Source organism: Anabrus simplex, chromosome 1 (assembly GCF_040414725.1).
Source record: "Anabrus simplex isolate iqAnaSimp1 chromosome 1, ASM4041472v1, whole genome shotgun sequence".
In the NCBI taxonomy this organism is placed as follows: Eukaryota; Metazoa; Arthropoda; class Insecta; order Orthoptera; family Tettigoniidae; genus Anabrus; species Anabrus simplex.
The window spans coordinates 1,139,109,698-1,139,132,281 of record NC_090265.1 but is presented as its reverse complement, the minus strand read 5'-3'; the positions used below and the strand labels follow the sequence as shown (position 1 = coordinate 1,139,132,281).

The window sequence follows — 22,584 nt, the reverse complement described above, 5'->3', positions numbered from 1 at the left end:
TGACTCCTGGTCTAGTGTCATCTCCGTCACAAAGTACTCTCGACAGGTAGCCTAAATGGAAGATGTTGATAGTATTTGTCGGGATTTCCCAATTAGTGAAGAAAAGACAGAGCTGAATGTAAAACTCACAGACCAACAGAGAGGAGTGTAACAGTGATTGTCGATTAAATGGCTAATTAGGTACGGCTCCTCTACGACCTAACCAGTAACAAGCTCGTTTGCGGTGTCAGTGTTGAAGGTGTATGCGGCACTGATATTGGAAAATCTCATGCTCTCGCGAGTAAACTGGTGTGTTTTGTTGTAAACGGACTTTCAAAGAAGTTCTCTATTCCTGCTGCCCCTCGTTAAAGGCTTAGAAGTCTCCGAGCTATCCCTTTTAGTTCAGAAATGATTAATGATGTTAACTGACAATCATAGAACCAATGTTTAAACATTTTGGAGAGGGAAAACTGAGAACCTGTGTGACTCATCCACGTTGTCCTAGTCGTAAACTTCTTTTCAGTTTTCACTATTACCATTTGTTAAATATGAGGACCCAGTTCCTAGACAGTGAAATGACAGCAATGGCATCACCTCCAAATATGTTAAAGAAGTTTATCCCCTCCAGAGAGACTTGACATCCAAGCCTGTTCGGTATTACGAATAAACAGAATAATTTGGAAAAGATTAATATTCTGCTGTACAAATATTTCCTCAGCGTCACTGCTGCTATTCGCTTCGTGAAAGAAAACCATATGTGTAGACGTTTCATACGCGGAATCGACGGTGCGCTTCGTGGAATCAGTTTACAGATTTTTCACAACTTACGACGTCATTGACAGAACTTAGCACATTCGGCAAAAGAATCCAGATTGTGTGCATTTCTGTTCACTAGCAGATAAAATACTTACAATGGTTGAACGATGACTTCAACGAGTACGTTAAAATAATTCAGTTGGAATCAAAACGTGGAAAACTGAAGTGTCTGACTAAAGAGACGGCAGATGCTGTCTCGCTAACTGTATATAGAGATTGAGACGGCGGTGGTTTACAACCAAGTTACTCTACAAGCCATGCCTGCTGTGATTGTAGTGTCCTGGATTTATGTACTCTGATACGACTGTAATTTGATCAGGATATATGATTCTCCGTTTGAAGCGAATCAAATTGTGTGGATTGTCAACAAATCAAAACTTGTAGGGGATTATGACAGAATATAATACTTTTACTTAAACAAAATACAGTTGCACTAAAGAGACCTTAACTCATTTTAAGCAGTGATGAAAACAAAAATTGTAATTCTAACAGTTCCTTGTAATAATAATTAGCAGTAGCACTTTTTCCACACCTGTGCGGTCGCGGGTTCGAAGTGTATCGCACATATGGATTTGGTCCTTTTTAACGACCGGGTGCCCTTCCTGACGCCAACCCCGGGTAAGAAATGGAATGAATGAAGCGGTGAGGACAGGAATCGTGCCGGCTGCCAAAGCCTGTCGCACTCCTCTGGGACAATGATTGACTGGCAGATGAATTGTAGTTGATATTGGAGAATATTGCTGGAATGAAAGATGACAAGAACAACTGGAGTACCCGGAGAAAAACCTGTGTCGGCTCCGCTTTGTCCAGCACAAATCCCACATGGAGTGGCCGAGATTTGAACCACGGAAGCCAAAGGTGAAAGGCCGGCGCGCTGCCGTCTGAGCTACGGAGCTACAAAGCGGACACGGGACAGGTTTTGCTCCGGGTACTCCGGTTTTTCCTGTCATATTTCATTCCAGCAACACTCCCCAATGTAATTTTCATTCATATTTCATTGCCGCGTGCAACAGCCTTCGGCAGCCGGCACAATGCATTTCCTCGCCGCTAGCTGGCGGCTTCATTCATCGCATTTCTGACCCGATCGAATGGCTGGAAACAGGCCGTGGACTTTATTATTATTATTAGTATTACAAAGCGAATTATTTTTGCTGTATTCCATGTTCTTTTTTCACCGATGATTGAACCCCGTCCTTTCTCAATTTGTAATAAAGGTGAACCATGCTTGCTGTTATTGGCATTATATTTATTTTCACTGCGTGCCATTTTGCTGTAAAATTTGTTTTCTTATGGGCAGTGAAATCCTTCCACCTCGTGTTCTTGACGAGTAGGATACGAAAACCACTTGACCGACGTGCTGTGTATGGCCTTGGATGTTCGCGACTGCTTTGCCTGCCGGGTTCGTTAACCCATCCCGACGTAGCCAACCGCCATAGTTGTTGAAACATAGCATTCATCTACGATTTCAGCTGTTGATTGCACTATATCTGAAGTCAGCCAATAAGAAATATGTAGTGTTATATGGGAACGACATACTCTTTGTCTCGTATTGAGGAATGACCGGTAGTTTTATTAATGAAATTCATAGACACAGGAATTCATTAGTTCTGGTTTTTCAATACATGGTTGTATTCGTAATGTAAAACGGTTGATATTTCGTTCTTATCAACACTCTTTAAATGTGAAAGTAATGTGCCTAATAATATTAATATCTTGTGGGTATTGCTAGCCTGGTGTACCCTTAAGGCAGATCCTCCGACGAGGGTGGGTGCCATCTGCCGCTCACAGGAAACTGCTCATTGGTGTGTTAAGGGATAGTGTTTCATGTGTCCTATGACTAGCTCAAAGGAGTGGTTGATGATTGATGCGTGATTTTACTTAACATGATGTGCAGTTGGAATTTATGTTAATAGTGTATCATTACATTACTGTACATTGATCGACGAGAATTATTGTAAGTAAGTAGAGAGCGTTTTGGAATTTTTATAGTTGGGCGCTGTGCTGAGCAAGATGTTTTGTATGCGTGGAATTATTGGTTCCATTGAAAGAGAAGAAAATTAAGAACAATTTTGTATGAACTACTTCGGTATTGACTTAGGGTCTTCTGAATATTAGATTATTTCGGGAAAAAAGGTCAAACAATCAGCCATCATTTACTTTTTTTTTTGACCCCTCATAGTATTGATCACGCACACTGAAGTTGACACTAATTTAATGATCACATTCTTATTAGAACTGCAACAGATGCATGTAACAGAAATCTAATTAATACAGTTGTCCCAAATACCTCTTATATGACACTGCGAAAAACATATTTCCTAACAATACAAATCTTGAGATACAGTACCACTGACCTAACACAATAGGAAAAGAACACTTTACCACGGGAAGTTTGACAGTAAAGGCGAGGGAATCTTGCTACAGGACGACCACTTAATACATATATTTCCTACCTGAATTTAAGAACAATGCGTCTCTCTCTCGCTCTCTCCCTTTCTCTCTCTCTCTCTCTCTCTCTCTCACTCTCTCTCTCTCACACACACACACACACACACACACACACACACTTAAAACGTATATTCACTACTTTGTTTAGTTGGTATGTCTGAGCTTAGCTTAAAATAAATAGGGCATTAGGTTTATTACGTAATACACTATGGTTATTATCAGGGCTAGGATTTTGATGACATGTCATCTTTTAAATTGTTCCACAACAGACATTGCTAACTTATACGGAAATTCTGATCGTAGTTCCTACATTGTAGACATGCAAATTCATTAGGCCATTTAATGAAAATTTGTTGCCATTTTTGTATTTTCGGGTCTTTTTCTAAAATTATACGTCATTATTTGGACTTACTATGAAATTTATTGGACCATTTTATACTTCTTGAGTTATTTTCTTACATGTTTGGGAATTTTGAAGCAATTACGCTGAGTAAAACTACGAGAGCCGGGCTGAGTGGTTCAGACGGTTGAGGCGCTGGCCTTCTGACCCCAACTTGGCAGGTTCGATCCATGCTCAGTCCAGTGGCATTTGAAGGTACTCAAATACGTCAGCCTCGTGTCGGTCGATTTACATTCACGTAAAACAACTCGTGTGAGACAATATTTCGGCACATCGGCGTCTCCGAAAACCGAAAAGGTAGTTAGTGGGGACGTAAAGCCAATAACATTGATCTTTCTCTTCTTTCCGGTATAAAAGAAAGGCACGTATTGGCTTCCAATATTGTAGGCCTTCAAATCCAGTTTTCTTTTTACTGGGCTGGATAGTAAATATGCAAAAACGTACGATATTCCCCAAAAGTAATTTTTATTACAGCAAAAAAGAAAAAAAAAAGAACTTTCTTATTGCCGCAAAAGCTTTCTACCTCGAAGCACAGTCGGGGAAAACAAAATAGGATAGTGGTGGTGCTGGTGATTATTTTTTTAAGAGGAAGTACAACTAGGCAACCATCCTTCAAAATAGGATATGTACTTGATAACTGTGTTAGTGACGATGCTAAATTTCCCCCTAATTTTTGGGTTGGAGACACTGGAAGGTATCAAATAGACTTCATTATGATTCGGCAGGGATTTAGAAACCAGGTGTTGGAATGCAAGACTTCCCCAGGAGCAGACGTGGACTCCGATCACAATTTGTTAGTCATGAAATGCCATCTAGACAAATTGAAAGAAAATAGTGTGAGGATTGTTTCAACTAACATGTAACACAGGGACTGAATGAAAAGAATGAAGGAAACACAGTGGAGGAAGAATTGAGTCATGAAGAATGAGTTCAGTAAGGCTGATGAAGAAAAGTTAAGAAGAAAGCAAGGATCACCTGAGAAACAGTGGGTAACTCAATAGATACTAGACCTGATTGACGAACGACGAAAGTATAATGCAAAAAATGAGGAGGGCAGAAAAGAATACAGGCGAATAAGGAATGAAGTAGATAGAAAGTGCAGGACAGCTAAAGAAGAATGGCTGAAAAAGTGGTGCAAGGATGTTGTATGGCCCTAGGAGAGGCAAGGTAATGCTGCATACAGGAAGATCAAGGAAACCTTTGGAGAAAGGAAAATGGGTGTATGAATATAAAAGCTCAGATCGAAAACCGCTTCTGGGGAAAGATGACTAAGTCAGAAAGATGGCAGGAACATATCGAACAGCTGTATAAAGGTAAAAAAGTAGATGATAGTGTTCTGGAACAAGAAGAGGCTGTTGATGCTGAAGATATGGTAGACCCAATTTGAGGTCAGAATTCGACAGAGCTTTGAGAGACAGAAGTAGGAACAAGGCACCGGGAATTGACGACATAACCCTAAGAATTACTGACTGCCTTAGGAGAAACCAGCTTGGAGAGGTTGTTCCGTTTAGTGTGTAAGATGTATGATAAGGAGAAATGCCATCTGATTTCCGGCGGAATGTTATGCCTATTCCCAAGAAAGCCGGTGCTGACAAGTGTGAAAACTAGCGCACCATTAGTTTAATATCTCAGGCCTGCAAAATTTTAACACGTGTTATTTACAGAAGAATGGAAAGAAAATTTGGAAATGAGCTGGGAGAAGATCAGTTTTGCTTCAGAAGAAATGTGCTAACACGTGAAGCAATCCTGACTTTACGTCTGAGAGGACCGAGTTAAGAAAGGCACGCCCATATAGAAGACATTCGATAATGTTAATTGTACCAAGCTGGTTGAGATTCTGAAAGTGGATCAGGTACCGAGAGCGACGAATTATCTACAATCTATACAAAAATCAGTCTGGAGTGATAAAAATCGAGGACGTTGAAAAAGCAGCAGCAATCCGGAAAGGAGTGAGGCAAGGCTGAAATGTGCCCCCCCCTCCTTTTCAGTGTTTGCATAGAACAGGCAATAAAGGAAATTAAAGAGGAATTTGGAATGGGTATCCAAGTTCAAGGAGAGGAAATCAAAACCCTGAGATTTGCCGATGATATTGTTATTTTATCTGACTTTGCAAAAGATCTGGAGAAATTGCTGAATGGTATGGGCAGTCTTTGGGAAGGAGTACAAGATGAAAATAAATACGTCCAAAACACAAGTAATGCATGCGATCGAACAAAGTCAGGTGATGCAGGAAATATTAGATTAGGAAATGAAGTCTTAAAGTAGAAGACTATTGTTACTTGGGTAGCTAAATAACTAATGATGGCAGAAGTAAGGACGACATAAAATGCAGAGTAGCACAAGCAAGGAAGGCCTTTCTTAAGAAAATAAATTTGTTCACCTCGAACATTGATATTAGGAATTAGAAGGATGTTTTTGAAAACTTTTGTCTGGAGTGTGGCATTGTATGGAAGTGAAACATGGACGATAACTAGCTCAGAAAGCAAGAAAACAGAAGCTTTTGAAATGCGGTGTTATAGAAGAAGAGATAGAATGATGGGGCACATCTTGAGACATCCAGGTCTTCTAGAGTTGGTTTTTGAGCGAAGTGTAGAACAGTAGGGGTAGACCAAGGTACTAATATGACAAGCAGATCGGAGCAAATATGGGATGCAGTAGATATGTAGAAATGAAAATAACACAGGGTAGGGTGGTATGGACAGCTGTATCAAACCAGTCTACGGACTGATGACTCAAATATCATCATATTTTAGAATAATGAGAAAGTAAGCAATAATAAAAATGACAGTAACCAATAAGCAGAGTTCGGGAAGGGTGTAAAAACCCTAAGGATCAAAATTAGCATGTGAAAGAAATTGATAATAAGATCAATAACAACTGTATTTTGAATAAATAAATTACAAACAGCAAGAGGACCGATAGCAGTAAGAACCTCAGTGTTCTCGTAGCAGCTACGGTGAAACTGTTTGAGACATAAATGATCGGGAAATTGTATTCTTCACAGCCTTTGTTATGTAGGCCTAGTAACGATATTTGAAAATTGAATTTTAGGCCTTCCCTTAAACTACCATTTCACCCAGCCTGAATAAAATTATTTATACAGTAGCCTAGATTGTAGTGCTAAATTTCCCGACGTTCTCTGTAGTAGAAGCCAAGAATGACGGGAAAATTAAATATTACATTTCCTTTTTACTGTGGACACGACCGGTACAGAAATGCCATTCTTTTTTAATTCTGAGCAATGAATAGACATAACTATATATATATAGACTAATGACACATCCAGCACTACTTGCTGTCCATGCTAAATGCTCCATTGCACAATGCACACACACACACACACACACACACACACACACACACACACATACCCACGATACAGTTTGAGCTACAGTATGTAGGCTATTACGGTATTATTTCCTCATTAATGGAGATTTAATATCCTCCTGTTTTCATGTACTTTGTTTTTCATGTGGAAGATTCAAGTTAATAGTATGTCCGCTGTCCTGTGTACTTCAGTGTTTAATTGGTTATTTAATCGATTCATTGCTTACTGGATTTTTGATAAGCGACCTAAAACCATTAACGTTGTTATTATACGTCATTGATGCTTTCACGGCCCGTACTTAGACATGATATCGACTTTTGGGTTTATGCTGTGTCAAGAAAATAAGGTGAAATTCTCGTGGACAGTCGAGATTTTCTTCTGATGACGCTGAACATGAAAGAATTTTACTTTATTTTCTTGACACGGCATTAGCCCAAAAGCCTATATCATGTCTATTGTTATTGTATTAGTATTTGATCATGTAGACTTATCCACCTTGCAAAATGGTATATGGAATACAACCGCGCTACTTTTCTAAAAAATATTATTTTCATTCTTTATACACTATTTGATTCTGTTGTTTCGAGAAAGTTGTAAAAATGACCGGTGCCACCTCTGTTCGTAGTATTGGCAGGCGTGGCTAGCAACAGGATGTGTAGTGACGTCATTGTGTACATATGGACCATGTGTGCGGTGCTGCTTGCCAGCTAACCGGCGATTCAGACGCTCCCTGTGTTGGAAATAAATACGTTTTCTGGACTTGAAAAGCTAGTTTACAGTTGCTTAGGGGAACAAGTCGACTACACTCACAAGGGCTCGCGGGTGCAGTGTGCTATTATCAGCCGATGTAGAATCGTAGTTATTTATAATAGTTTTTCCGCGTTGGGATTGCCACTCGCCTCTTACCTGTCTGCGTTTATGATCGTAGGTTCTGTATCCCATGTTCTGTGAGGGTCTAGTACATTTTATGTAACGTTTCTAAGTTTGTTTTTTGAGACTGCTAAGTGATGGAATTATGTACCGTAGCAGCTCTTTTGCGTGCATGTTAATTATCGTCATGTGCCTGACGTATTTTAGCACTTTCAAATACCATCGGACCAACATTCTAGAAGGAAGCTATAAAGTGGCTAATATGACTGCTACAGAACTTCGGGTCGTGCCAAGTCGAAATATCAGCGCCATAGTTTAAGCGCCATCAATACCGTTTCGTCCGCTCATAGTGCGTTATTCTTAATAGATTAGATGAAATAAATTAACTGCATAAAATGCCGTCTGTGTGTACGGCATACAGTTACACAAACCGTAATAACGATATAGAGAATTTATCGTAATTCAAATAAGTTTCGTAATGTACACAGTTTTTGGTGATCAGCAGAATTATGTTGCATGTACTTGTAACACAGTCCAGCATGTATACAGTAGGCCTCTCTTTTTTTTTTCTTCGTTATTTGTTTGTTGGAGCTGACTAAACAATGGCTCAGACGGTAGAGCGTTGGGTTTCTGAGCCCCCCAAGTTGTCAGATTCGATCCCGACTCAGTCCAGTGGTATTTGAGAGTGCTCAAATACGTCAGCCTTATGTTGGTACGTTTACCGCACCGTAAAGAAACTCCTGTGGGACACAATTCCGGAGCCCCAGTGTCTTCGTAAAACGTAGTTGCTAGGAACAATAACCAGTAACACAATTTACTATTAAATGGTATCCTACAGAGCACAGTTCCCGGCATTTTGAAAAGAAATATATTGTGAACAACGATAATAGAAAACGCTTGCTGCCCAACGCTACACCTACAATATTTTGAATTTCTTAGTCACCTCATTCTCCTCTGCCAAAGATACGGAGTACCTAATGAGGATTTCCAGTCCTACATCGCCACTGTCGGGCGAGTTGGCTACGTGGTTCGAGGCATATAGCTTTTAGCTGGCATTTGGATATAGTGAGTTCGAATATAGGTGTCGACAGGCCTGGTAGATGGTTTTCCGTAGTCCCCATTTTTCACACCAGGAAAATCTTCATTAAGGCCATTGGCACTTCCTTCGCATTTCTAGCCTTGTCCTGTCCCATTGTAGCCGTAAGACATGTCTGCATAAGAAAAATTAAAAAAATATACAATTAAATTTAAAAATTAATAGTTTGGCAATACCAGATAATAAATACGGTATGTTATAAGTTATAAGGCTCGGTGCGCAGCTGATGCGCATGTTTCACTGGAAATTCGCAAAATAATCCTCGCATTCTTCTGCCCTCAGTCCGGCTCCATGGCTGAAGGGTTAGCGTGCTGGTCTTTGGTCACAGGGGTCCCGGGTTCAATTCTCGGCAGGGTCGGGCATTTTAACCATAATTGGTTAATTTCGCTGGCACGGGGACAGGGTGTGTGTGTCGTCTACATCATCATTTCATCCTCATCACGACGCGCAGGTCGCCTATTGGAGTCAAATGTAAAGACCTGCATCTGGCGAGCCGAAGTTGTCCTCGGACACTCCCGGCACTAAAAGCCATACACCATTTTATTTCTGCCCTCAAACCATACGAAACTGAAATCCACGCCTGCGAGAACATCAAAATAGTCGGAATCCGAAATTCTCTAACGCTTACACACGACGAGTTATACAGGTATGGACGTAATTACTCGTAAAATGAAACATGTTAAAGTAAGCTACTCATACCTCTGTTGTTATTTCATGTGCGGTTTCTATTCCTCTTGGGCAACATGCATGGCATTTTGCGTAAGACCACATATCAGCCACAAATGCAATTCCGTTTGTGTGAGAAAACGAGAACGCTTTACGTTGTAACGTCCAGTTCTTCCCGGACATGAATATTCGTACACTTGGCTGCGAACAAGGAAACGACGAGTGACTGGTAGAATACAAGTGGTTTATATGGGTCACAAATGAAAGGAATACAGTGGAAATGAGGCAACTGATTGTCGCATTAATCGTGGAGGAAAATCGTATTCCGAAGTTGCAAACGTTGTTGGGAAAAGTCGTTCGACTGTGCAGAGGATCATTAGTCTATTCAGGGAAACGAAGAAAAAGTTGGTTACCGACAAAAACTGAACACCGCGAGAAACGAGGCACGTGATATAAATGATCAAGGACCTTCCAAAATCTACATCTAGTGCATTACGTACACTGACTTAGCGAATGTCATGGGATAGTCACCTAATAGCGTGTGGGGCCTCCTCTGGCCCTGCGAACTGCAGTGAGACGCCGTGGAAGTGAGTCGACAATTCCTGGTAGTCCTCTGGACGCAGCTGACACCAGATCGTTTGCACATCGGACGCCAAAGCTGGTCAGTTCGTGGGTGCAGGATCCATGCCACGGAGCCTGCGTTCCAGGACATCCCAGATATGCTCGATAGGGTACATATCGGGGCTCCTGGGTGGCCATGGCAGTCGTTGGACCTCCTCTGCATGTTCCTGGAACCATTCCCGGGCGACGTGGGAGCGATGTGGCGGCGCATTATCATCTTGAAACACCGCAGTACTGTCTGGGAGCTGGGAGGCCAAAAATGGGTGGAGATTGTCTCCGAGCAGCTCAACATACCGCGTGCCATTCAGTCTCTTCCAGAACAACTAGGGGGCCCATTTCATACCAGGAAAACGCACTCCAGACCATAACAGAGACACCAGCGCCCTGGACCACACCTTCGAGGCAGGCGGGATCCATCGCTTCATGTGGTCTGCGCCATACACTTTGCCGACCATATCACGTTACGCCATTGTTCCAGTGGCCATCCCTGGTGACTGGCGACAAATGCGCGTTGTTGTGCCCGATGACGTTGGGTTAACAGTGGCACCCGTGTGCGGCGCCGGCTCCCATACTCCATAGAACCCATGTTCCTACGGATTGTCTACTGCGAGACGTGTCTAGCACGGCCTGTGTTGAATTGAGCCGTGATTTGTTGCACGGTTGCCCGCCTGTCACTATTGACAATCAGTCTCAGATGTCGCCGGTCGCGGTCATCGAGGGTGGCTGGACGGCCGGTCGTTTGTCTCTTGTGGACGGTGTGATACCCGCATTCAACCATTCACGATACACCCTGGACACGGTTGTTCGTGTGAAGCCGAATTCCGGCACCACTTCCGCAATCGCACTTCCCATCCGTCGGGCACCGACCACCATATCCCGTTCGAACGGTGTCATCTCACGACGACGTTCCATGTTACACCTGTCACATGCACGGCCACTGCTCACAAGGTCTCCTATACAACTGCCGCTGGCACAGGGGGCGTGTGGTGCGCAGACAACACACCTGCGCATCAGTGCTCCGCTATCCCATGACATTTGCTCAGTCAGTGTATTTCAGAAGTATTTATGACTCCCTGTGTGTGGGAGACGCAGGTATCACGGTATCCACTGCCTGTCGTAAGAGGCGACCAAGGGGTGATGACACTATAACGCTGAGGCGACTTGTGATTAGTACTATTACCTGGGGAACACCCTGGATCGACGTTACTTGCGACTAGTACTACCTTGCGAAGAAAACCATGGACCTACGTTGCATAGGATCAGTACCATCATGTGAGGAACACTACGGGTCTGAGCGTTGCTTGTGATGTCATCGTGTGCATTCCATCGGTCGGTTCCACTGTGTTCAGAATGGGTCTGCGTTACCTTTGGATAGTACCACTTTATGAGAAACACCATGGGCCTGCTTTGTCTGCGGTCAGTACCACTGTTTGAGAAACACGACTGGTTTGACTGTCGCCTGTTATTAGTACGGCTATGTGAAGAAAACCATGGGTCTGCGTTGCCTGAGATTAGTGCCACTGTAGGAGGAATGCCATTGCTCTGCTTTACCAATTGGTTACTATTATGAGGGGCCGGTATCCTGAATTTTGGACTCCTTTGGACAACAAGAATCATCTCTGAAAATAAGGAATTGTGAATTGGATCCACGAACTGTTTTGGATTCATGGCCATTTTTCAACATCTTTCTTTTTAGATTCTAGTTATTCTAATCTAGTCATTCGTGTCACTTCGTTGCACCTCGTGCCGTTAGAGGCCGATGACCTAGCTGTTAGGCCTCTTTACCCAACAATCATCATCTTTATCTTTCTAGTATGCAGACATATATATCCAGTATAAAGGAACATTTCATAGTTAAAAATGTAAACTGTTGCCATTGATGCTTCACGGCCCGTACTTAGTCATGATATAGGCCTTTGGGCCTGTGCCGTTTGAAGAAAATGAGGTGAAATTCTTTACGTTTCGCAGAGAACTCTGCCCGAACTAAGCCCAAATGCCTATATCATGTCAACAATATAAACTGCTATGGAGTTAAAAATGTCCTATCTAGTTAATTGTTACTTTTCGTTTTATACTTGTAAATCTTAAATGTTTAATTCGTTGGATTGTTCCGTCATTGGCTGTAATAATTGTAATTTTATTTGCCTGACTGTACAATTTAAAATAGTTAGAGATAAGTTTCTGACGCCAGTAAGCATTCCGACCGAATGTTTAATTTGAGATATGTAACATTAAAAGAGTATTATTCTCATTGCTTTAAAATTTGTATTTACTTGACTTCCTTGAGTAGTATTTCTAAGTGATTGTTTTATGTATAGTGGTCCAATTACCTTTGTTTTATTCTTACAGGTAAGTGGCCGAGCGGTAGACATGATGATGCTTCGTGTGCATAAGGTGAGTGCAAGAAAGACACAGGGAGAAGTGCGAACTCTTTGGAATGTGAAAGAATAGGTGCGATTTATTAAAATATATTAAGACGTTGAGATGGTGGTAAACGTGTTTGAAATTTGCGGAGGTATATTCATATATCTTCAGGTTCCCAGCGTTCTGAGCTGCTGCCAGTTAGGCAGCTTGCATATCAGTCCACATTTTCCGATTGTGCTGTCATCTATTAGGGAAGCAGAATTTATCTAGAAGGTTCCTAAGTCAAGTTTGCGTTGCGTTCATTTATTATATCATGTTTTAGATCTGATCAAGCCGAAGTTTTGTTGTGTGGATTTTGTAAAGGAACCAGAGCAGAATTTTGAGGACAATGTTTATAGTCTTTGTCTCCAAATTCTCCATTTTTCACAAGTCTTGTACTAGTGTTGAAGGGTTATAGGTTGAGGAAATATTTACATCTGTATCTGCTTGGTGCAGTGGTTCTGGTATGATCCGAAACATTTTCTTCGATCGACGTCTGATTTTCTGGCCCGCGAGCATCATGGTATCTGGTTTGTCCCGTCGCAAAGGCTCTTGTTGCGGCCTGTCTCCTTGGCTTTTATTGCGAAACATTGATCATAACTCAATGGCAAGAATGACTTATATTTTATACTAGCTGATGTGCTCGTGCTTCGCTACGGAACTCTACATTGCATACGGAATTCTAGGTTAGGTAGTGTACACGTTGTATAAAATTGCATAGCTCTTAGCGTTACCCCAGAAACGCGACGGGGAAGTCACCATACGTCTCTTTTCATGTGAAGACTATGTTAGGGTATTTTCATTGTAATGGTAGGCCATCTTGCCTACCATCGGTCACAATTCCTTGCCTACCATCGGTCTTGATTATAATGGTAGACACTCGCTCTCCGCGTGCCTTTTTACATCCTGAGAAAGACTGTGTTTTTCCCAACTGAAATCAACATAGGTCATTACAGTGACATCAGTAGGAATGTCGCGATTAAAGACAATATCATCAAATGAAATACTCGATCAAATTAAAAAACCCACACACTTCCTCACTTTAACGAATAGTACTACACTGTTGATGTAGCAGTCTTAAAGTTTCAGAGCTGGAATGACCCGGCCGCAGACAGCCGTGAATACTACTACTACTACTACTACTACTACTACTACTACTACTACTACTACTAAATGTTTTCATTCCTAATCGAAACCGACTTTCAATCTATTAGGTCGTGTTACGTACATTTAGTACGTGTTGAAGAGATGTTAAGTACAGAACAAAAATGGCCAACCAGACACCAGTGGGATCCGAACCCACAACCTCCCGATTTCGCGTCGGTTGCTCTACCAATTGAGCTATGGTGGCCTAGGCCATCTTTGTTCTGTTGGAAAGGATCTAAGGTACAGGTCTGGTACTACTACCATCATACTGTAGAGTGCGTTTATGTTGCCCGTTGAGGGAGGTTGTGGGTTCGGATCCCACTGGTGTCTGGTTGGCCATTTTTGTTCTGTACTTAACATCTCTTCAACACGTACTAAATGTACGTAACACGACCTAATAGGTTGAAAGTCGGTTTCGATTACAATGCGGTCGTGAAAATTCAATATTCGTTTTCATTCCTCCCTACCATTATTTCATTAAGTGTGCACACTGCACTTTCCAATCAGCGCCTCAGAGTAGGGATCGAACAGCTGGTATACCATGATGAACCAGTGTGTTACGTACCAGCAGTATCAGAAAATGTATGCACCAAAGAAATGGCATGTTAAAGAAGAAAGTTATCTAATTCCTTAGCTATTTCCCACAAATATTTAGGTAGGCTGTTTTACTCGGTACGCAGCAGTAATCCCATCTATCGGAGATGAGCGGCACTACGAGACAAAGAACGTCACAGCAAAATGGTCAATTCTATAACTTTATTTCGATAGGACTAATAACATAGGTATTTAAAAATTAGATTTTAGGTGCCTTCCCCTAAACCGCCATTTTATCCACGCCGAATAAAATTATTTATAGCCTAGACTGTAGTTTCTTTTCCCCTATTCTATATGCCGTTTTTCATTAAATTCTGTTTACCCAATTTGTCATGGCTCGGCGTTGATATGGACTTACCAACAAAAATACAAATTCATGAATATGTTATTATAGCCAGTACGTAAAAATGTATAAGACAAAAATGATCGGACATTTACTTTTGTGTAACTTCAATTATGTAGTGTTTATCGATAGGACCTCTAATAACAAATACGCGTGAATAAAATGATATATAGCCTAGATTGTAGTGGCTCATTCCCCGACTTCATATACCGATTTGTATTTAAATTCTCTTCAACCATTTTCTCGTGATGCGCATACATACATACATACATACAGACAGACAGACAGACAGACAGACAGACAGACAGACAGACAGACAGACAGACAGACAGACAGACAGTAATGACGGAAAAGTAAAAAGTGCATTTCCTTGTTACTGTGGACACGACCGATACAGAAATACCATTCTTTTTAAATTCTGAGCAATGTACAGATAAAGCTCTTATTTTATACATATAGGTGTTGTGTTTTCTACAGAGACATGTTGACAACGCTAAGGAGCATGAGTGTAAATGACGGCAATGGTGGTCATGGTTGTTGAAGCGACCGAAACCGACAGTTCGTCGTAATTAGATCATGAACCGGAAGAGAGGGAGATCCCCATTGAAAGGAAAATGAACGGCCTTGAAAGTCAATAAAAGATCAAACGATCTTCTCTTTCGTGGCCCTGGGATCGACGGTGGATGTGGATATGGGCCGTACTACGGCCGGATGCCCTTCCTTACACCATCCCTATACGGGGAGGAAATCTGTGTAGGGTGTTTCTTTAGTGGCTGGTTGTGTGGTGTGTTGTTCGTAGATGAAAACGTACACAAACACTCAGTTCCTGAGCCAAATGAATTTACGATCCCCAGCGCGACCGTGAATCGTGCCCAGAGCCCTCATAACCGAAGGCCAGTACGTTGACCATTTAGCCAAGGAGCCACATATGGTTACTTAAGATTAGTCAAACTGATATCACCATGTCTCCAGATAATTTGTTGTTTTAAGGCATCTACGAAGAAGACATCCCTTCAAAGCCCCCTGCAAAGCTCTTATTTACTGCAACTTCATCCCTTCAAAGCCCCCTGCAAAGCTCTTATTTACTGCAACTTTAGTATTAGGTACACTTATTGCCACTAGATCTACTTCGTGATTAGGGGTATGAATGGGGTTAGAAATCAACCTTCTGTCCTTTATTCCCTTAATAACTGATACAAAAAAATATATCAACAGAAGCTTCCCTAAAATACTTCTTAGTGTAACCGCCATCTTGAAAGTCATTGGCTCCTATGGTCCGTGTGGAGATGCAGAATATACCATTCTATAATTAAAATTCACTCGATGTCCAGAAGGTTCTAAATTGCCGCTAGATTACAATCCCGTTTACCACCGAAATTAGACTCGTGGGATTTTTAGTGCCGGTAGTAGAGCCTATCACTCTTAGGAGAGAGAGGAATGCGTCATACCTGACAATGGTCCTACTACGGGGTTGTCAGTGTTTCTTAAACGATGGCCACATTGTCTAATCTGACTCAGATGGTTAAGACTCTGGCCTTCAGACTCTTAACTTGGCAGGTTCGATTCTGGCACAGTCCGGTGGTATTTGAAGGTGCTCAAATACGGCATAGCATTATTATTGTCTAATCTAGTAACTTAGCTTCGCCCATGTTGTTAGCGTAATTCTTTTGTGTTCAAAATGCCTTGTCCTCGCAACTCGTGTGCGTTGGAGTGGCGACTACGAGTTTCAGCTGAGTATTGGGACTACTTCCACCGGCTCTGTAATCGAGGGGTAGAGAGGGTGTCGTCCTGATTGCGAACGGTCCATATTGCGGACAAGTGGGTACCTGAAGGGGATGATTTTGGTTTGGCACAAATTAATGAGTCCAGATTGCGGACAGGCATAGTGTAGAGGCGCTTAAGCGAGGATATAATGAGCAAGAAAATATCATTTTATAGTCTATGTGCCACGCTACTTACCTAGGTGGACTGTGGCAGCTGTATCCATTACTAGAGACGCCTACAGTCTTTTTAAGTACTTTAGAACTGCTTTAATTATTACCAGGGTGATTCGAATTTATTCACAAACCCACTCTGGCAGTAAAGAAAGCGGCCATCAGGCCTTATCATTCTAAATGAACCTAACATATAACATGTTATATTTAAAGTCAATATTTACAAATCTACATTTACAACTTTCCTCAACAGCTTCAGCACAGTTTCAGTGCATATTGGATTGTTTTCAGAAACTGTTTTATTTCGCCGTTTTTCTCGGAGCGTTTTGTGATTTTCGCGATTTTTTCATCTAGCGCCATATACTTCTTCTTCCTCCGCTTCAGACTTGTAATTCTTGATACGCTCCCTAAATCTTGGGTGCGGTCTTCCAAGCTGTCTATTCATCTTGTGGTTCCACCCTTCTACTGATTCATTCGTTCTGTGTTGACGACGATAGCGGCTCTATACCTGGGTAAAATTTTTAACATGTAATTATTAACGAAAACAATTATTTATGGTTGTATGTAGTAGCAATTTAGTCCAGCCATTATTTATAAAAATGCTTAAATTGATATAAAAACTCTCCTCTTTTGGCCGTTGGATTATCTAGCCACTGTTCCACGAAGTAGTTGAAGGATCCCGTCAGCTTTTCGTTTGATAGAGCTGTCTCTTGGATAAAAATCCACCCTTCGTATACGTCTTCTGGCTTCTGAAATGCCAGTGCAACGCACAAACGAGTGTGAGACTCAACTTCGCTATTTCTCTTATATAAATTTGTCAAACCAACGTCTTGTCGCCATAAGCCACAGCACAGTAGAAAGTATTAGGAACACTAGGACTCTACACGAAAAAAACTGTGACTACTCCAAACGGCAACTAGATATGAAATGACACGTTTTGCGGTAAACAAGTAAACTACTGCCATTGTTGCTTTCACGGCCGGTACTTATAGACATGATACTGTATTGGCTTTTGGGCTTATGCCGTGTCAAGAAAATAAGGTGAAATTCGGAAGCCTTTCTCGTGGACAGTCGAGATTTCCTCCGAGGACGCAGAGCACAATTTTCTGCGAATCGTAAAGAATTTCACTTTATTTTCTTGACACGACATAAGCCCAAAAGGCAATACAGTATCATGTTTATAAGTAAACTATTTTTGGGGTAGAGGTGTCTGGAATGTTTGTTTCTGTTAAACCCTTTGAACGTGCGGCCAGAGTCATCGACCCCTCCCCACAGGAAATACCAAGTTGCCCAACCCGCTTGACTAGAATAATTGACTTGAATATGAACAAAATTCTAATTTGACGGGCGGCAGAAAAATTAACCCTCAATTGGCACACCCAAGTTCTGATACAATTGGAATACTGGTTAATACACTAAAAAACTTAAATGCTTGTAAGGAATACACACTTGTTTCCAAATAAACTGACTCTTAAACTGCTTATGTATTATTTTGAATAGTAATAATTATAATAACCTATTGATACTAATCTCTCTAATCACCATAAATAACTACCCCCACCCCCTAGTTTTGTTATGCATTAAAAAAAGATAATGATCTTCTAAATGGTGATTATGTCTAAAATATTAAACACTTGCAATAAGAAAAATATTTTTAAATACAGTCGAACCTCGATATTTCGAACACCGAGCTCGATAGCTGCAGTCGCTTAAGTGCGGTCAGTATCCAGTATTCGGGAGATAGAGGGTTCGAACCCCACTGTCTGCATCCCTGAAGATGGTTTTCCGTGGTTTCCCATTTTCACACCAGGCAAATGCTGGGGCTGTACCTTAATTAAGGTCACGGCCGTTTCCTTCCCAGTCCTAGTCCTTTCCTGTCCCATCGTCGTCGTAAGACATATCTGTATCGGTGCGACTTAAAGCCAATAGCAAAAAGAAAAAGAAAAAATATCTTGAACCTCCATTACTCGATTTTTTCAGTATCTTGAAGTAACTTAAATTTCCCGGCCGTTTGTCCTATTCTTCACGTGTATTTATTTCCCTATAATTCGAAATTCGGTTACACGAATTTGTCGATTTCTCGAAGCAAACATTTCCTCCATTGATAAAAAAATAATAATACCCTGTAACTCGAATTTTGTGCGTTAACTGTGCAATACGGCATTTGTGGTTTGCGAGGAGCAGTTAACAAGTCAAGAAAAGTTACAGCGATGCTGGGAGCTAATATGACGGGAATCGAAAAACTGAAACTTCTAGTGATCGGAAAATCGGCGAAGCCTCGCTTTTCTCGGGTGTGAATTAATTACCGGTCACGTACGAAAGCAACCCCCGAAGTTGCGGATGACAAGCTCCATTTACAAATCTCGGCTGCGTGGTATTGACGAGAAGTTTCAAGCTGAGGGGAGGAAAGGTTAACAGTAACAAACAGAAGAGAGTAGCTGATTTTTTCCAAAGGTGTTAACGGAGGTATGTTTCTTGTTTCACTGCTGTATGTACTGTATCCTGTCTTCTGGAAAGTTACTATTATGACGGTTATAATTAATGTGATGCCGTTAAATGGAGTTGGTATATTTTCAAATACTGTTAAAAATGTGTTCAGTATAAGCCCGTAGACACCACATGATTCAGTTATGTGCTACACATGCTCAAAAATGGTATTCTCTATATCTCGAAATTCCGATAACTCAAAATAAAATTTAGTTCCCGAAGTGATTCGAGATACCGAGGTTCCACTGTATATGGTTAGGTTGTCGTAAACATCCCAATGTACCAGTTATTGTTAATATTTCTAGAACAAAGTTAAATATGAGACTGTTTCGAAAATTGTATCTGCTTTATGTATCTCAGGTCAACACTAATCTTTTGTCCGCAATCTGGGCAGGGTATATTTAGTTGTTCGGAATCTGGACGGTTTTTGCCTTGTCCGCAATCTGGACTGTTCGCAATCAAGACAACCGTAGAGAGTCTGCCTCTAATCGGAGGATCCCGTGTTCGTTTCCTCGCCATATCCGGCATCGGGATCTGTGAGCTGGTTCGAGGTCCACTTAGATTATGCGAAAACAATTGAGGAGCTATGTGACGTAAGGTAGCGGCTCTGGTGTAGAAAGCCAAGAATAACGGCCCAGAGGATTCGTCGCGCTGACTATATGTCACCTTGTAATAAGCAGGTCTTCGGGTCGCTTGGTATGTCAAGGCACATCAGGACTGTTGGCGCCATGGGCTTTGGAATAACTTTGGGTTGGGTTTCTCTTCTTTCCTATCTTACCTCCTTTTGTCAATTTTTCCTTTTTGATCACACTCATTTTCTTTTTTTATGGCCCGCTTTTATTCTTTATCAGATACCTTCATTCTTGGAATAGTCTGGCCACTTCCATTGTCTACAAAATGAAGTGTTATGCTTTCTATTTATCTTGAAGCAAAGACCTTCGTCTCTAACAGCCAGCAGGGCGTAGAAGAAATCGAATATTCCCATCATTTAGTGATGAACTGATGATTGCAGGTCTCCAGCTCTGAAATGGAATTATAGCAATCTTTTTTCAGAAGGTCGTTGGACTTATGGATATGCATTTGTGTGTTAGGCGTGGCTCTCCTTTCAGAAGTCGACTACAATAGCGCAATCGGTTAAGAGTTCTGTTCCCAGGATTGCAGGTTCGACTCTTGTTGAAGTTGGGAGTATGTGAGGCTGTTTAAATACAAAATAAGATGAACGGGTCTATTGACCGTATTGTCTTCGAGCAAATAAGAAGGTCTAGTCATATGTATTTTCAGTTTTTTTTTTTTTGTGAAACACGTATTTGTAATGCGAAGTTCAAGTATCAGGCTTAATGCATCCTCTCCGAAAATGAAATTATAAATAATCGTTATTGCAATATAAGTTATGTTGTGTTATAATAATTAATTTGACGACTAGTTTAATTCCCTCGGCACGAGTGTAACTTCTGACAGTGGCGAACGCAGAATTCAGTCAAGTGTGAGGTTCATTTTTAAGACTGATTGTTCAATATTATTATTATTATTATTATTATTATTATTATTATTATTATTATTGCTGGCGGTAATTCGAATCTGAATGAATGTGTTCTGTTGGTCTTGATTCGCGTCTGTGCCACTGTTCCCTTCTATCCTTGTTGCGCGGAAGAGGACAGTCGCACTTGAAACCTTCACAACCATTATTGATTCCCGCCGCTATTTTACTGAAAAGCCATTTCGGTTATGAATATTACAACATTTCTGGGGTGTATTACAACGAGCCATTAAAAGCAACATTCTGGCCGACTGTTGGGGTAGAGAGAGGGTGATAATCTATTACGAGCTCGAACTGCTTGTGACGTCATAACTCACACCGTCGAACTAGCGTCATAAAATGTACAGTCTGAACTATAGTACCCAACAATACGTGGTTGTCGCGCTTGATATAAAATTCTATCCTCGTTTTATTAGGAAATGATAAGGGAAGGTGTAACTGTGTCATCCGTTAATTGTGTATTCATATCGCATGATGATAACGTCGTTAAATCCTCCGCGCGAGTCAGTTTCGGCGCGTCTTCGCGTTGTATAGCCCTCTCTGCTAGACTCCCAGTTCCTTTAGTGAATATCGCTAGGAGTATATTTTAAAAACTTGCTGACTGTAGTCAAAATTCCGGTTCAAATGTCGGTTCTGTCGATTCGCCTGTAAGAGAAACCGTACCTTGCCGGGCTGAGTGACTCAAACCCCAACGTGGCAGGTTCGATCCTGGCTCAGTCCGGTGTTATTTGAAGGTGCTCAAATATGTCAGCCTCGTGTCGGTAGATTTACTGGCACGTAAAAGAACTCCTGCGGGACTAAATTCCGGTACCTCGGCGTCTGCAAAAACCGAAAGCGTAATTAGTGGGACGTAAAGGCATTAACATTATTAGAAACCGTACCAGGTGAGTTGGCCGTGCGGTTAGGGGCGCGCGGCTGTGAGCTTGCACCCGGGAGATAGCAGGTTCGAGCCCCACGGTCGGCAGTCCTGAAGATGGCTGACCGTGGTTTCTCATGTTCACACCAGGCAAATGCTGGAGCTGTGCCTTAATTAAGGCCGCGGCCGCTTCCTTCCCGCTCCTAGCCCTTTCCTATCCCATCGTCGCCATAAGACCTTTCCGTGTCGGTGCGACGTAAAGCAAATTCTTAAAATTAAAAAAGGACAGAGAGAGGAAACCTGTGCGTCATTTGGAACTACATCATGTGGTAAAGCAGTACTGAAATTACAGGCATGCTCTAAACAACAATGTGAATATCGCTGGAGACCAGTCTATGCAACAACAATGAATACAGTCCACATTTTCTGCAGCAATACTTTGCAGATCACTTAATTTCCCGTGGAAAGGAATTCCCGTGCCCTTCCCACCATCCGTATTTCACGCTTCCAAAGGCAAACACGAAATATATGTTTTTAGAAAAAGAATACCATCTGATTTACCTCGGAGATAGGTTCTATGTCGACGATGGGATAGGAAAGAGCTAAGATTTGGAAGGAAGTGACCGTGTTCTTAATTAAGGTATAGTCACGGCCTTTGCCTGGTGTCAAAATGGGAAAGCCGGGAAAACCATCTCCCGGGTTCGTACCCACTATCTCCCGAATCGAAAGATAAGTATTTAGTCTAGAATATGTTCGTCTACATATTCAACAACTACAGTACATACAAGACCGTTATGAACAATGCGCGAGACACGAGGATGCAAATTTTGAACTCATGCTGTATCGACGCAGTTAAATACGTGTTGCCGTCGTCACTGTGCATGTTGTGACGTATCTTAATGTTCGAATCACGTTTATAATAACAGTACTGTACTAGCAGTTAAAGGAACGTTTAAACTTAGCATAGACATTAAGTTAAATAAAAATTGCTTTAGGCCCTATGTCGCACGGAGACAAATAGATCTTTTGTCGACGATGGGATAGAAAGGGGCTAGGAGTG

The 22,584-nt window shown here is 41.6% G+C and overlaps 1 protein-coding gene across 13 annotated transcripts in view; it reads left to right on the top strand.

The window, feature by feature from the left end:
- Positions 1-22,584, top strand: part of heph (polypyrimidine tract-binding protein 1 heph) — a 1,355,684-nt gene that overhangs the window by 789,483 nt on the left and 543,617 nt on the right. For 3 of the 13 annotated variants that reach the window (XM_067137378.2, XM_067137382.2, XM_067137379.2), the window contains one exon: positions 12,574-12,618. The exons of the other annotated variants lie outside the window; for them this stretch is intronic. In XM_067137378.2, the coding sequence (XP_066993479.1) occupies positions 12,574-12,618 (45 nt within the window). The remainder of the gene's footprint in view (positions 1-12,573; positions 12,619-22,584) is intronic. 13 annotated transcript variants of the gene reach the window in all.